Below are 17,756 nucleotides of genomic sequence, written 5' to 3' on the forward strand. Positions count from 1 at the left end.
GTCGGCAAGCAGTTAAAGTGTATATCAACTATTGTACATAAAGGTCAACATTAACCTAGAATTATCCTATTAAATTGGATATTGTTAGCTAATAGTCTGTTAAAAAACAGTTAAGGTCCAATTCAATGTTCATTCCCAGTAGTGTTAAAGTTTGGAATTCGAAAATCCATTTTGTTTCATTTTATAATACTTGTTTGATCATATTAGCCCTCACCCAAAATGGCGTAATTAGAGCTTCCTGATGATGGCCCACTGATTGGCTGAAACGCATCAATGCATTACCGCGACTTACTTCCGTCCACACAAATACAGTTAATTGAGCAGCACCGCAACTAGCGGTAACTACCACCATTGTGGGCCGGCTTTCCCCTAAAAAATCACATGTTACACACGCCAGTTGCCAGGATGTTCAGGCACCCTAACATGTGAGTGATATTTTTTACTTTTAATTGTTTTTACAAATTTTTTTGGAACGATATTTTGCGCAATGAGGATTTCTTTGGTTTGTTTATCTGTATGAGACACTGCACTGCATGAGACGCCAGCAGTGGATCTCTACAGGGGTTTCCCCACATGCTCAAAGGACCAAACTAGCGATAGTTGGTCAACTCCAGGGGGTGAGTTTACATCTATGTGGGGCACCCAAGTCTGAGCACATTGAAGCGCAGATATATCAACTTTGAGCACAAGCACTTTATATCACTATACTACAGGGACTGTTCCATATTTGTGTATATCATCTGTACTAAACCTAGCGTGGTGGGCAATTATTTTACTGCAGCTGGTTGCTATTGTGCTTATTACGTTTTATATCTATTAGCATTGTTTATCTTTTCATTTAATCCTGACTGGCTGAAATTCAATCCTACTGGTCTACCATGCTTCCCACTATCTCACTATCCGGTGACCCAAAGTCTACCACATATTTATGCTCATTAAATCTGCCACCATCCTTGACCCTAGTATAACCAGTTCCCAAATTAGCATGTTATGGATCTACAACTAACTGGAGACACAATGGGGGTTATTTACTAAAGGCAAATCCACTTTGCACTAAAAGTGCACTTAAAATTGCACTGAAAGTACACTTGGAAGTGCAGTCGCTGTAGATCTGAGGGGGATATGCAAGGAAAAGAAAAAACAGCATATTAGCTTGCACATGATTGGATGATCAGATCAGCAAAGCTTCCCCTCATTTCAGATCTCCCCCTATGATTTACAGAGACTGCACTTCCAAGTTCACTTTCAGTGCAATTTCGAGTGCACTTTGCACTTGTAGTTTGCATTTGTAGTACAAAGTGGATTTGCCTTTCGTAAATAACCCCCAATGTCTGGCCACGAAACCTAGAGACAAAAGGGTAGCTTTGTTATTATACATATCACCTGACTATTAAAGGCACCAAACATCTTTTGAGAAACAGGAAAAAGTCTTGTAAGTACAAACCCGGCCCATATCTCATCATAATATCATAAAATATATTAAGTATATTAAGTACATAATTTTCCTGTAAAAATATATTTCCACATCAAACCTTAGAGAGATGGAGATCTACTTGAACAACACTGATGAAGTCCGGCTCACACCAGAACACGGTACCAGAAAGGCATGTGTATTCCTGCATGTTCAAAATGCACTGCCTTTGTGATCTACTGCGGATGATAATACATTGTTAACCACAATTGTAGATCGCAAATGCAGTGTGTTTGTGGATACAAGATCGCATGGTGCAATTTGGCACAGTGCATTTTTTAAAGTAGTGCATGCACTACTTTTTGTGCAGTCTGATGCGATTTGCAGCCAGGGCCAGATTTACATCTCAGGAGCCCATAGGCAGAGCCCCCCCACAAAAAAAAAATAGCAAGACCGGCCTTTTTTTCTTCATAAAATATTTTTACTCACAACAAAACTAAAATAAGTATTACAAGATGCAGAGTGCAGGGTTTGGGAGTGTGTAATGCAGAGAATGCAGGGTTCACCAGTACATAATGCTCAGAATGCAGGGTTTACCAGTGCATAATGCTCAGAATGCAGGGTTCACCAGTGCATTACGCTTAAAATGCAGGGTTAAGGAGTGCGTTGCACTCAGAATGCAGGGTTCACCAGTGCATTACACTCAAATTGCAGCATGCAGGGTTAAGAAGTGTGCTGCATTTAGAATGCAGGGAACAGGAGTGCGTTACATTCAGAATGCAGGAATCAGGAGTGCATTACGCTCCGAATGCAGGGTTAAGGAGTGTGATGCGCTTATAATGCAGGGTTCAGGAGTGTGTTGTGCTCAGAATGCAGGGTTCAGGAGTGCATTGCATTTAGAATGCAGGGTTCAGAAGTGCATTGCACTCAGAATGCAGGGTTCAGGATTGCGTTGCGCTCAGAATGCAGGGTTAAGAAGTGCGTTGCGTTTAGAATACAGGGTTCAGGAGTGGGTTGCGCTCTGAATGCAGAGTTCAGGAGTGCGTTGCGTTCAGAATTCAGGGTTCAGGAGTGCGTTGTGCTCAGAATTCATGGTTCAGGAGTGCGTTACGTTCAGAATACAGGGATCAGGAGTGAGTTACGTTCAGAATGCCGGGTTTAGTAGTGAGTTACACTCAGAATGCAAGGTTCAGGTGTGTGTTACGCTTAGAATGCAGGGATCAGGAGTGCGTTATGCTCAGAATGCAGGGTTCAAAAGAGCGTTACACTCAGAATGCAGGGATCAGGAGAGCATTACAATCAGAATGCAGGGTTAAGAAGTGCGTTGCGGTCAGAATGCAGGGTTCAGGAGTGCGTTGCGCTCAGAATTCAGGCTTCAGGAGTGTGTTGTGCTCAGAATGCAGGTTTCAGAAGTGCATTGCTCTCAGAATTCAGTGTTCAGGAGTGTGTTGCGCTCAGAATGCAGGGTTCAGGAGTGTGTTAGGCTCAGAATTCAAGGTTCAGGAGTGCAATGCGCTCAGAATGCAGGGTTCGGGGGGGGGGGGGGATGTGATGTGAATGGCAGTAGAGGACACTGCTATGGGGGTGGTCCTGCCCACTTCACATTGCCTCCCCACACACACACAGTAGTGTCCTCTGCCCCCCTTTTCTCCATAGCACTGCTTCATTCCATATATCATGCTATACTTTCCCTATTCTGCACCATACTGTGTGTTTTGCTGTACATTCCCTATTCCGCACCATCTTATTCAGTATGTTGTGCTGTACTTTCCCTGCTCTACACCACCTCAGTACATGTGCCATGTTGTACGTTGCCTATTTCACACCGTGTCACTCCATATGCCATGCTGTACATTCCTGATCCCAGCCCGCCTCATTCCATATGCCATGCTCTCTTTTCCTGATTCCACACCACCTCATTCCATATGCCATGCTTTACATTCTCTATTCCGCACCTCCTCATTCGAAAGTTGTACATTCCCTATTCCACGCCACCTCTTTCTCTATGGCATGCTGTATGTTCCCTATTCCGCACCACCTCATTCCATATGCCATGCTGTACATTTCCTTTTATGCACCACCTACTTCTGTATATCATGCTGTATGTTGCCTATTTCTCACTGCCTCATTCTGTATTGTTTCTGCTGGGGGATTTATTGTTGCTGTTAGAAATTAATTATTGCTGCTGGGGGATATAATATTGCTGCGGGGGGATTTAATATTGCTGCTGGGGCAGTTATTATTGCTGCTGAGGGATTTATTATTGCTGCAGGGGGAATTACTATTGCTGCTGGGGGATTTATTGTTGCCTTTTGGGGATTAAATGTTTCTGCATGGTGAATTATTGTTGCTGTTGGGGGAAAACTACTGTTGCTGGGATGTGGGTAGAAACATAGACAAGTGGCAGTGCTGGGAGGTCAGTAGGGATCGGAGACGAGGGTGACCCAGGGGTGGGGTACCTCCATCTATTCTCTGAGGGAAGAAAGCCCTGCGTAGCATACATCACCTCTTCCACCACCTTACTGTAGGCACCTCCAATTCAATTACATGCAGGGCTAGGTAACGCATGATATTACCTTTAAGCAAGTGGGAGATTGTGGGAGGATCTTCCATAGATAAATGTGGTATAAACCAAGTGTCAGATTTATAGACCAAGCCACAGCTATCTATTATTGAAATAATAGTGCCAGGAAGCACAATTATAAAATCATGGCTGGTTGCGCCTAGCAGTTGTGTATCTCTGTGAGTAAGATCTTCTTGTATGTCTTGTAGCTTTTGGCACAGTTGGTCTTCAACGAATCCGGCAAGATCAATAATGTCCACTGATGTTTGGCCTTTTCTTAAGTTTAACAAGTAATGAGGAGGCATGTATGTATGTGTGAATAGTATTGTATGGTGATGTGAGATGTTTCCAGAGCTGGATGTGGACTGCAAAATATGCTGTATGTGGAGTAAACTTGGAATTAATCCAGCCTGATGAAGGCAGCCAAAGAATAGGGCTCCAAGGATATTAAACATGAAGATAAATTTTATTTTTGTAGCTCTGCTATAACTGGAAACTAATAAAACCAGGGGTAACACCAGGGGAACAAGAAAACGCGGTTCTTGATGGTTAAATAATGACAGAGCTGTCAGTGGAACAAAATAAAATAGCAATAACCTAGCTTTGTGTGAAGATGGTCCTTCACATTCAGTGTCATTAGGGTTAGATTTGGGCCATATCTGTTTCCTTAATAAATTAAAGCCAGAGAACACTGCCGATAAATGGAGGGGTCCAAAGAGCATGAGACTATTAACTGCCAAGTGAGTTATGGGAGGGTGGGTCCCATGCTGTGCAAGATTGTTTGGATTGAGATTGTAACAAAGAAAGTTAAAAGGAGTTAAAATAATATTCTGTTTCAGGTGATGAGCATCATTTTCCATATTGTTTATCGAAAAAGGATATTGTCCAGTATAGTACATTGTATCAGACACTATAAAAATGGTGGAGGTAACAACTGTGCTAGGTAATAGCTTGATTACATTTATGATGGTTGTGTATGAGAATCGTGAAACGTCATTTTGGGAAGCCCAGTAAAGTACTGGCATAAAAGCGAAACAGAGAAATGTCGGTCTGTTGAAAAATCCGGCTGCTAAGACCATACCGATTAGGTGATGAGCCTTGGATCCCCTAAATCTTGATGTGATGTTACAGCTTGAAGGTAATGTAAGGAGCAGTAATAGAGCAAATAATATACCTTCTATAGCATTGCTGATTGTTCTCGTGTAGAACACTAGTGTTACATAGGACACGGATAGGAGGAGCAATGCCTTCCATGGATTCGAAGCAAAGACTGGTGCAACCTGATAGATGGTGTAGTCCAGAAGAAAGGAAAGGACTGTTATGACTAGACGTGGAAGCACTAGAAGAAGGTAACTATAACTGAAGGCTGTGTGAATTCCCAACTGTTGTAGTATTCCAATAATCCAGAAGGCAGTACCAGATGTTAGGAGAGGAATGAGCACTGTCCTGCAGGGAAAGGTAGGCAGAAATTCCCAAGGACGGTTGGTATCCAGATCCAAAATGTCACCTAGTTGGAAAAAAAAGATACAATATACATGATATGTATACATATATATGATAAAATATATATTTTTTTAAAAGCTATTTTTACCATATACAAGATTTACTTGCCCAACTCCTAATGCCTATGGGCATGGCCGCTGATAGGGGGGGACCACCAGCCCTCCTGTAGGGGGCCCCGGCACACAGAGGGGCCCAGACGGCAGGAGGGTTGGTGGAGAACAATGCTCTCTGTGTCTCTCACCCAGGTTCCTCCCCCTGTCCCTCCCGTCAGCTTTGAGCTGCTGGGTGAGAGACATGGAGGGATAATGAACATGGCCAGCCCCCGCTGAGCTTCTTCCCCTGCCCCGAGAGGGGGTTGTTCTAAGAGGAGGGATTTGTGGGAATGTGTTCTAGGAGAGGTATTGAAGAAAGAAGATTTGTGCTGGAAGGGGAGATGCGGGTGATTGTGTACCATGAGCAGATGAGGGAATTTGGAGCTAATAGGAGGGATTGAGGGAATTGTGCAGGCAGGTGAGATTTGTACTAGGAGGGGGAATTGGCATTTGTGTCCATTAATAATGTATTTTTTGTGTGAAAATATTGTTTAGAATACCGTCAGGTGTGTGTGTGGGGGGGGGGGGGGGGGCAGGTAGGCTGTACGGGGCCCCATAATTCCTAACAGCGGCCCTGCCTATGGGCATCTTTCCTGTCCCAAATGAATGCCACTACTGGTTGTGACTGTTAAAGTGTAATAACGCACTTCTTCCCCACATCCCCCACATTCATTTTTGTTATGGTAAATATATTGTACTGTAAATGTGTTTTGTTATATATATTCAATAAGTTCAAAAATAAACAGTACCTGTTGATCCTAAAAAAATACTTCCTCCTTCACCCCCATTGTTCCATTGTTCAGTAAGAAACAATCGGGGCAAAGCTGACACAAATACTTTTAATTTTAGTGCAGAAAAGCTACTCTGTTGTCAGCCCTACTACTTAGGCCTCGTACAGACGAGGGGTTATCCGATGGAAACGGATTTCCATCGGACATTTCCCCTCCGGATTTAGATCCGATGGCTTGTACACACCATCGGATCAAAATCCACCCGGAAAACATCCGCGGTCACGTGTCGCGCCGTCGCCGCAACGCTGGAAGGTAAATACTTCCACGCATGCGTCGAATCATTACGACGCATGCAAGGGATGGGAGCGGACGGACTGATCCGGTGAGTCTGTACAGACGACCGGATCAGTTCGCTGGACTGGATTCCAGCGGATAGATTTTATAGCAAGCTACAAAATTTTTATCCACTGGGAATCCGTCGGCTGGATTTTTATCCGCCGTAAATTGTCCGCTCGGGCCTACACACGACCGCATCTATCCGCTGGAACTGATCCGTGGATAAATCCCAGCGGATAGATCCGGTCGTGTGTACGGGGCCTAAGAGGAAATCATCTGCATCAATTCTGCCAGGGTCAACAGTTATTTTTCTAAATTGCAGAGTCTTTAAGGCAGGGGTCAGCAACCTTTTTTCGCTTAAGGGCCAGATTAAATGTATGTGAGTGCATGGAGGGCCGCATTCACCTGCTAATAAATAAAAAATAATAAAAAATCCTAACATAGTAATACCAGTACAGGTTTACCTCACTTTTAGGTGCTTCAGTAATACAAAGCTCGTTCACCTTAAGGGAGCATGTGGCTGGGGATTCGGATTTTACAGCCCCCTTTCCCATACTGGCACCCAAGGGTGACTGACGCCAGCAATGCCAGCCAGCATGGTATGGAGATGGTGTCCCTGTCCCCAGGGGAGATGGTGTCCCTGTCCCCAGGGGAGAAGGGATCCCTGTCCCCAGGGGTGATGGGGTCCCTGTCCCCAGGTGAGATAGGGGTCCCTGGCCCCAGGTAAAAAGGGGTCGCTGTCCCCAAGGGTGATGGGGTCCCTAAAGGGTCCTCCCTATTGTAGTGTCCTCTGTACCCCCATATAATTGTCCTCTGTTCCCTTTCACATCACTCCCATAGGGTCCTCTTCCCCCTTCCCCCCATAGCAGTTTCTTGTGCCCCCAAAGCAGTGTCCTCTGTCCCCTGCACCCCCCCCCCCTACTATAGTGTCCTCTGCCCCCCCTGCACCCCAAACACATACTGTATAGGTATAACTCTCCTACCTTACACAGGTGTACAGCAGAGCAGAGGTCAGCCGGTATCACAGGGCTGGATGGGGGCAGGAACTGCTGAAGTTAACATTTCACAGGATCACCTGGCAACCAATCACTTACTGTTTAGGTGTCCGTTTAAGTTTTTTCTCTGTTCAGTTCTCAGAAGTTCTCAGAGGAAAATGATCTCCTCTGCAGCCAGTTTAATAAACTGAGAACTTCAGTTCTCAGAGGGAGAACAGAGAAGTTTTTCCTCTGAAAACATCTGAGATCTGTGTAAAAGTGGGTGGGCTGCCTGTAATCTCGTGAGATATTGTGAGAATATGGTGCAGCCGAGTTCAAAAAGTGAAACTAAAGTTTAAAAGAACATGTAATTACATGTTTTCAGACATGTGATAACAATATATATATCCTGTATATATACACATGGGTGTGTGTGTATATATATATATATATATATATATATATATATATATATTAGGGGTGCAACGGATCGAAAAACTCACGGATCGGATCGATCCTCGGATCAGGAGTCACGGATCGGATCATTTTTCGGATCAGCAAAAAAGAAAAAAAAAAGACTAATCTTGTTACACCCAACAGAGTTTTAGATTCAGTTATTTTCAACACAAAATGTAGTTTACATGTTAAATTTTAAAAGCCGCAGCAAACCTTACATGTTTGAAAATCAGAGGTGTTCTGTCACATTAGCAAACATGTAAGGTTTGCTGCGGCTTTTAAAATTTAACATGTAAACAGTATATACGTATGTGAGATTTTATATAAATATACACAGTTTTGTTTTTTTTTGCAAATTTGTAAACTTAATTTTCTTTTAAAAAAAATTGCCCAAAACCTTTTATGGCTTCATTTCAAGCTCTATAACTGCTCCTGGGCTACATCACTGACCTGTGCCATCCTTCCTATCCACCTTGTCTGTTTGCAGGAGAAGTTTAATCAGTGTGCAGGCAGATTGCATGGAGTGTGCGTCACAGTGTATTTTACAGTGGAAGCCAAGGCACCGGAATGAAGACACATGTCAGCAGAGTTGATTCCCAGAGCGCCGCCAAGTAAGCCAGCCAATCCGGGCAGCTCATCACGCGGGCCAATCAGGTGCAGAGACCGGACATCCCATCCAACCAATCACAGCCGATCTGTGATTGGTTGGGGTGGAGCAAGAAGCTCCGGAGCTAGGCCGAAGCCGGGGACTTTCCTACGGCCGAGGCTCCGGAGCGCTCCGCGGATCGCCTAGTGTGCCGATCCGAACGGGGTGACCCGTTCGGATCACGGATCGGTGACGATCCGTTGCACCCCTAATATATATATATATATATATATATAATGTAGCAGAGCATCCCAGAGAGAGCCTGGGAAAGTCCTGTTCAGGGTTTATACATCTCCCAGGCTTCTCTCTTATACCGCGTACACACGGTCGTTTTTTGTGATGAAATAAAACAAAGTTTTTTATCATGAAACAAAACAAAGTTTTTCAAAATTAATTTTTAAAATATGACGTTGCCTACACACCATCGTTTTTTCAAAATGCTCTAGCAAAGCGTGGTTACGTTCAGCACGTACGATGGCACTCTGTTCAATTCAAGCTCACGTCATAACTTGCTTCTGAGCATGCGCAGGTTTAAAAACTTTGTTTTAAACATTGTTTTACCCACACACTATCATTTTAAATGACACAAAAAACAACGTTTTGAAAAACAACATAAAAAATTGAAGCATGTTCGAATTTTTTTTTTTCGTTTTTCAGAAGACATAAAACAACGTTTTCCCCCACACACGGTCATTTTAAATGACGTTTTAAAAAATGTTGTTTTTTTTTCCATCACAAAAAACGACCGTGTGTACGCGGCATAACACGTTCAGGGATCTCTGATCCAGTTCAGGTGTTGTTCCTCTCTCCCAGGTCAATTCAAGCTCACCTGAGCAAACAGCCTTTGCTCTGCCTGGGAAGCACAGATAGTGTTGGTCTTTGAGAGCAAGGAGGTTGATGAAAAACTGTTAAGCAGTTGATGTGGAAGCTGGCAAGCTGTAGGCTTGTTCAGCCTGGTAGTGAGGGTCTGTATATATATCGTATAGTTAGAGCCGAGACCAGTGGCAGCTGGTGAAGTTTTAGGAGGGGGGGGCGCAAGACCCCGCCCCTCCATGTTTGGTCCCTCCCACTTCTCATAAGCCACGCCCCTTATATAATATACCCACTCCGTCCCCTGTATTCCACTTCACATCACAAATCATGGTATATAGCGCAGCCTTACAGATCAGCGCAAACAAACGAAAAAATTACACTGTTAGTAATGAAGGACTCTAAATGGGCATGAGATTATCAGAGACTGCGGACATACTGCACAAGATTACCAGAGACTGCGGACATATTGCATGAGATTACTAGATACTGCGGACATACTGCACAAGATTACCAGAGACTGCCGACATACTGCACGAGATTACCAGAGACTGCGGATATACTGCACAAGATTAACAGAAACTGCGGACATACTGCACAAAATTACCAGAGACTGCGGACATACTGCACAATATTAGCAGAGACTGTGGACATACTGCACAAAATTACCAGAGACTGCAGACATACTGCATGAAATTACCAGAGACTGCTGACATACTGCATGAAATTACCAGAGACTGCCGACATACTGCACGAGATTACCAGAGACTGCAGACATACTGCATGAAATTACCAGAGACTGCAGACATACTGCATGAAATTACCAGAGACTGCAGACATACTGCATGAAATTACCAGAGACTGCAGACATACTGCATGAAATTACCAGAGACTGCAGACATACTGCATGAAATTACCAGAGACTGCTGACATACTGCATGAAATTACCAGAGACTGCGGTCAAACTGCATTGGGGGGGGGGGGGTAATACGGGCCACTATTTTTGCCGAACATTAAAAAGTGGTGTGGGGGGGCTTGCAATTGGATGCCTGTCGCTATTTTCATGAAATAAAAACAGGGGTATAACTACTTTTTTTTAGGCACTGTATATTTATTAAAACATTTTAGGAGTTAGGTGTTTAAACATTCAGACTTCAGGTCTGTAAGAAAAGTAAAACTCTGTTGTCTATGAAGGTCAGGCAGTTATAAAAAAAAAAAAACATTAGGCAATTTAGCTTGCTCCTTCTGCAGTAATTGAAACTATGAGTTATTTTCACAAAATCAGACAAATTATTTTACATAGAGGTTTACTGCTTAGAATTTTGGTGCAGATGCAAGGTCCTGTCAACGGTATCAGACATTATGTATTTGTGTGTGGAGAGGAAGAGGAGCTGGGTGTATTAAGAATTTGGCGAATTGCCGTTGATGCCGAGCATTTAAAATAAATATAAATGGGGGGGGGGGGGGGCTGATTTGTAAGCCGCCGAACGGCCGCTAATTTCAGCAAACTTTTAAAGTAAGTAAGCGGGGGTGGGGGGGGAGTTTGTTGCTGGTGGATTACCTGTGGATTGTCTTAGATGCACTTAAAAAAAAAGCGGGGTTGGGGGGTGCTGGTGGATTCCCGGCGGATTGCCTTTGCTGCCAGCTGACCATTTGAAAACAATAAGCGGGGGGGCGGCACCCGACTTACTGACTTGGGGGGGGGGGGCGGCGCCCGGGCGCCCCCTATGGACGGGCCGCCACTGGCCGAGACACAGCTAGATTTTTGTTTAACTATTTTTTTGTTTTTCTGCACACTGTACAGCACCTGTAAATAGACTTTGTATATAGCACCAATAAACACTCCACTGTTTTTCACTTATCTCATGGACTTGGTATCTGTGCCTGCTCATCCCAGGGAGCTTTTGTACCTGCTACCTATCCCCCAGGTTACAATATATACACACACACATATATACAGTATTTCTATATATATATATATATGTATACACATACAGTATATATGTATATATATACACAAATACATGAATATATATATTGATATTTTTTGTGTATATGTGTGTGTGTATACATAAATAAATACTGTATATGTGTGTGTGTGTGTGTGTATATATATATATATATATATATATATATATATATATATATATATATATATATATATACTGTACATATGTGTGTGTGTGTGTGAATACATACTGTATATATATAAATACTGTATATATGTGTGAATACATATATAAATACTGTAAATATGTGTGTGTATATATATATATATATATATATATATATATATATATATATATATTAGAGCTGTTACTGATTACAATTTTTGTGTTGGATTAATTTTTTTTTTTATTTTATCGATTAATCGACTAATTTCGATTAATTAACGTACATACAGATACAACTACTTTTAGCTGATCTCCTTGCATTGCAACTCTGCATTAGTCAGTGGTAAATGTGGTATACACTATATACAATCACTCAACATTAGTTGGTTTCCACAATCCATGACTTGACCAAAGGATATTGGCAAATACCCCTGACTAATAGTGCCAAAGAAAAGACTTCGTTTGTGACCCCAGAGGGATAATTTCAGTATAAGAAAATGCCGTTTGGGTTGCAAAATGCCCCTGCAACATTTCAGAGGGCCATGGACAGGACCCTAAGACCGCATCGACAGTATGCTGCAGCCTATCTGGATGACATAGTGGTGCATAGCACTGACTGGGAGTCTCACTTGCCCCGTGTCCAAGCTATCCTTGATTCCCTCTTCAAAGAAGGGTTTACGGCAAATCCAAAAAAATTTGCCATTGGTCTAGAGGAAGCCAAGTATTTGGGCTACACTATTGGTCGTGGTGTTAAAAAGCCCCAGGTGAATAAAATAGAAGCCATCCAAGAGTGGCCATGTCCTGCAAACAAGAAGCAGGTCAGGGCCTTTCTTGGGATTGCAGGGTATTATAGAAGATTTATCCCAAATTTTGCAACTATAGCTGCCCCACTAACAGACCTTACGAAAGGGAAAGACTCCGTAATGGTGAAATGGTCCCCAGTAGCAGAAGAATCTTTCCAAGTCCTGAAAAAAGCTCTTTGTGCACAGCCATTGCTATACTCCCCCGATTTCTCCAAAGACTTTTTGGTTCAGACAGATGCCTCTGATGTAGGTATCGGGGCAGTACTATCACAGGTACACAATGGGGAAGAACACCCTGTCATATACCTAAGCAGAAAGCTCAATGACCATGAGACAAAGTATGCAGTCATTGAAAAGGAATGTTTAGCCATAAAGTGGGCCGTGGACGCGCTCAGGTACTACTTGTTGGGGGCGCCAGTTTGAGTTGATAACTGACCATGCTCCCCTGAAATGGATGGCCCAAAAGAAGGAGACTAATAGACGGGGGAAACCGGTGGTTTTTGGCTCTACAGGATTATTCCTTTACGGTAAAACACAGGCCAGGTGTTGAGATGGGAAATGTAGATGCCCTGTCCCGGGTTCACTCCTGTTGGGCTACAGGTGTTCCAACCCTGGGGTTGAAACAAGGGCAGGGCCGGATTAACAATGGGGCTGATGGAGCTGCAGCTCCAGGCCCCTTTCTCAAGATAGGCCCATTTGCCCAAAAAAAAAAAAAAAAAAAAAAATTTTTTTTTTTTTTTTAAGATTTTTTTTTTTTAAGATCGAATTTGGGGGGTTGTAGCTCGATGACCAGAGGTCACAGAAACCCCACATTTGGGGGTAGGCATGGGAAGACCTACCCCACAACTGGTTAAAATATGGGACGGCTATCATTTATAGTTCCGGAGATACGGGGCTGCTTGCACAGCCTGTCAGAAGCTACATTCAGAGCGGCCAATATAAATACAAGCTGACACACTACAGCAGACTGATAGGATCACAGGGCTTATAATAATTATTTGTATATTACTCATGGTAATTAACCCCTTGCCACCCAGGCCAATTCTGACACTTCTCTACTACATGTAAAAATCATCATTTGTTTTTTGCTAGAAAATTCCTCTATGGTGGTCTTTGCACTTTTTATGTTGCACGGTATAGAGCTGCACGATTCTGGCTAAAATGAGAATTGCAATTTTTTCGCTTAGAAGATAGATCACGATTCTCTCACGATTGTTGCGGGGTAACATCATCTTTCACCATCAAACAAAAAAAAAAAAATGGGCTAACTTCACTGTTTTGTTTTTATGGTTTTTATTATTCATTGAAATGAGCAAATGCAGTGTGACATAAAATATTGCAGCAATAGCCTTTGTATTCCCTAGAGTCTCTGCTAAAATATATATAATGTTTGGCAGTTCCAAGTAATTTTCTAACAAATAATATTGCTTTTTAACTTAAGAAACAAGTGTTGGACTTTAAGTGGTTAAATTTAGTTACAATGTTAGTTAGTTACAATGTTTCATTTTGTTTACAAACTTCGCAGACTGCCCAGATGTGTTCTTTACACACAGAAGTGTATCCCTTTGATCTAAGAAGGAAGTGTCAGTTACAATGTTTCCTGTTAAAAACTTGGCAGACTGCCCAGATATTTTCTTTCGACAGCTGAAAGTCTCTCCACTTGTTATATGAAAGAATCAGCAAACTCTGCATTGGAGATCGTCAGGGGGGTTGAATCGAGATCACGATTTTTTAAACGATTAATTGTGCAGCTCTAGCACGGTATTTGCGCAGCAATTTTTCAAACATGTTTTTTTGGAAAAAAATGTTTCATTCATTAAAAAAACAGTTAGTTAGTTAAGTTAGCACAATTTTTTTTGGTATCCTAAGCGATGCTTTAAATTTTTTTAGGTTACATGTTTAGAGTTACAGAGGAGGTCTAGTACTAGAATTATTGTTCTCGCTCTAACGATCGTGGCGTATGTAACCTGTGTGTATCTGGCTCTGATACTACCAGTGCCTACCCAGCCACTGACTAGTATCTCTCCCCAGCCTGTCCCCACACACCCTCTCACCTGCTGACCTGTGGATGGGGGAATCACTCCTGCAGTGTTATTGTGTTCTGCCAGTGCGTACAATGATCAGTGTTGCTAACTTTAGCTGGCAGCACTGATTGTTTTAAGAAAAAAAAAACAGGCTGGTTGTACTCAAGTTGATTAATAGATTGACTTGTGTAAAACCAGCTAGCCCATACATAGATTGACTATGGCTGGTCTCTGCATAATTGGCGTAATTTCGGGAAAAAGGAGAAAAAAGACCAACTCACATATGATAGCATGTGGTTGCCATCATCCCATAGTACTAGAAATTAATCGAAAATACCTCATGGAGTGGGATTGTATAGGCAACACAAAAAAAAGAGTTTCAAAAATGTATAAAAAATGATATCAATTTATTACAAAAATAGATTCAGCATATACAAAAAATTATTATTATCTCGAAAATTACATGAATATACATTATACAAAACATAAATGATGCAGATACTGTCCGGCATACGGTACCATCCCACTCCATGAGGTATTTTCGATTAATTGGCGTAATTTCAATCCATGTATGACCCGCTTAACCACTACTCAGTCCCTAAATATCCTTCCACTCCTGTACATAGTGCTCACTGTCATACTCTCCACACTCCTCTCCTGTACATAGTGCCCACTGTCATACTCTCCACACTTCTATCCTATACATAGTACCCACTGTCATACCCTACACACTCCTCTCCTGTACATAGTGCCCACTGTCATACCCTCCACACTCCTCTCCTATACATAGCGCCCACTGTCATACCCTTCACACTCCTCTCCTGTACATAGTGCCTGCTGTCATACACTTCTCTCCTGTACTTAGTGCCCACTGTCGCACCCTCCACACTCCTCTCCTGTACATACTGCTCACTGTCATACCCTCCACACTCCTCTCCTATACATAGTGCCCACTGTCATACCCTCCACACTCCTCTCCTATACATAGTGTTCACTGTCATACCCTCCACACTCCTCTCCTATACATAGAGCCCACTATCATACCGTCTACATTCCTCTCCTGTACATACTGCCCACTGTCATACCCTCCACACTCCTCTCCTGTACATACTGCCCCATCATACCCTCCACACTTCTCTCTGGTACATACTACACTCTGTCATACCCCCTCACTCTTCCTGTACATACTGCCCATTGTCATACCCTTCACACTCCTCTCCTGTACATAGAGCTTTTTTCCGTACCCTTTGTACTCCTCTCCTGTACATAGTGCCCACTGTTAGACCCTCCACATTCTTCTCCCTCACCTGCACATACTTCCCACTTATATACCGTCCATACTCCTCCCCTATGTCGCTTACCCACAAAAACAGTTCTTTAAAATTATACTGAATATCCTCAATGTTACCAGCTCTAGAATAGACACACTTTTGTTAGTTCAACTAAAGGAAATATCAGTTCTCATATTTGTTCTGCCCCATTATTAGTACTCATTTAATTTTGTGATTACTACTATGATGTATAGAGGAACATCGGGGATCTCAGCTACTCTAAATATAGCACTTATATAAAAAAGTGGCCCTGAAAATATTTTTTAAATGTTGGCAACTGTGCACTTAGGCACTGCCCAAGGGCCACCGTCCACCGGGTCAGTAGGGGGCCCCATGAGAGGCTCCTGGGATCCTGTGATAATAAAGCGGTAGTAAACTTTCCTGACATTACTACTTTTTAGAGGCCCTGGGGTAGGTTATGCCACAACGTACAAGTATGCACAGCATATTAGCACATTAGTGTACACTTCAATTTTCAGACTGAGCCCTCCAGTGCTGCGATGAATCAGGCGGGGCCTGGACACTTCCATCTTCACCCGGTCTTCCTTCTGGGTTCTGTGCCTTTGGTCACTTGCCTTGGCTGGGCTGCGTTCATGTCATTCCCACGCATTTATTTATTATTTATTACACCCCATTCACACCTCCGCGACAAAACGCCCGACGCCGGCCGCTCGTGCCGCTGGAGGGGAGAATTCCCATTGCTGTCTATGAGATGGTTCACATCTCATAGACGCCGTACACCTGCGGCATGAAAAAAAGTCCCGGACCCTTTTTTTCAGGCGGCATTGGCGTTCGGCCATACAAAGCAATAGGAAGGATTTGTAAAAAAAAAGTTACACTATTCGCGGCAAAATACGCCGCATACGCGGCGTTACTTGTCGCGGAGGTGTGAATGCAGCCTAAAAGGCCCCACCAAAATCCTCAGCACCAGGCCCATGATGTTCTTAATCTGGCCCTGAACAAGGGGGGAGGATGTGTAGCAGAGCATCCCAGAGAGAGCCTGGGAAAGTCCTGTTCGGGGTTTATATATCTCCCAGGCTTCTCTCTTACACGTTCAGGGATCTCTGATCCAGATCAGGTGTTATTCCTCTCTCCCAGGTCAATTTAAGCTCACCTGAGCAGACAGCCTTTGCTCTGCCTGGGAAGCACAGATAGTGTTGGTCTGTGAGAGCAAGTGAGGGTCTGTATATATATCGTATAGTTAGACCTGAGACACTGCTAGGTTTTTGTTTAACTATTTTTTTTGTTCTGTTTGTTCTTCTGCACACTGTACAGCACCTGTAAATAGACTTTGTATATAGCACCAATAAACACTCCACTGTTTTTCACTTATCTCATGGACTTCTGGTATCTGGTATCTGGTATCTGTGCCTGATCATCCCAGGGAGCTTTTGTACCTGCTACCTATCCCCCAGGTTACAATATATATACACACACACATATATACAGTATGTGTATGTATATATATATATATATATATATATATATATATATATATATATATGTATACACATACAGTATATATGTATATATACACAAATACATGAATATATATATTGATTTTTTTTGTGTATATTGTGTGTATACATATATATATAAATACTGTATATGTGTGTGTATATATATATATATATATATATATATATATATATACTGTACATATGTGTGAATAAATACTGTATATATAAATACTGTATATATGTGTGTATACATATATAAATACTGTAAATATGTGTGTGTGTGTGTGTGTGTGTGTATATATTATATATATATATATTAGGGCTGTTACTGATTACAATTTTTGTGTTGGATTAATCATTTTTTTTTTTAATCGATTAATCGACTAATTTCGATTAATTAACGTACATACAGATACAACTACTTTTAGCTGATCTCCTTGCATTGCAACTCTGCATTAGTCAGTGGTAAATGTGGTATACACTATATACAATCACTCAACAT

General features: G+C 42.4%; 1 protein-coding gene across 1 annotated transcript in view; it reads right to left on the minus strand.

Moving 5' to 3' along the window:
* Positions 1-2,975: 2,975 nt before the first annotated feature.
* The window catches only part of PIGZ (phosphatidylinositol glycan anchor biosynthesis class Z), a 44,466-nt gene continuing 29,685 nt past the window's right edge, over positions 2,976-17,756 (minus strand). Inside the window, exon 3 of the mRNA XM_040349471.1 lies at positions 2,976-5,481. Coding sequence (XP_040205405.1) covers positions 3,914-5,481 — 1,568 coding nt within the window. The 3' untranslated portion in view covers positions 2,976-3,913. The remainder of the gene's footprint in view (positions 5,482-17,756) is intronic.

The sequence above is a fragment of the Rana temporaria genome, chromosome 4, assembly GCF_905171775.1.
Source record: "Rana temporaria chromosome 4, aRanTem1.1, whole genome shotgun sequence".
Taxonomy (NCBI): domain Eukaryota; kingdom Metazoa; phylum Chordata; class Amphibia; order Anura; family Ranidae; genus Rana; species Rana temporaria.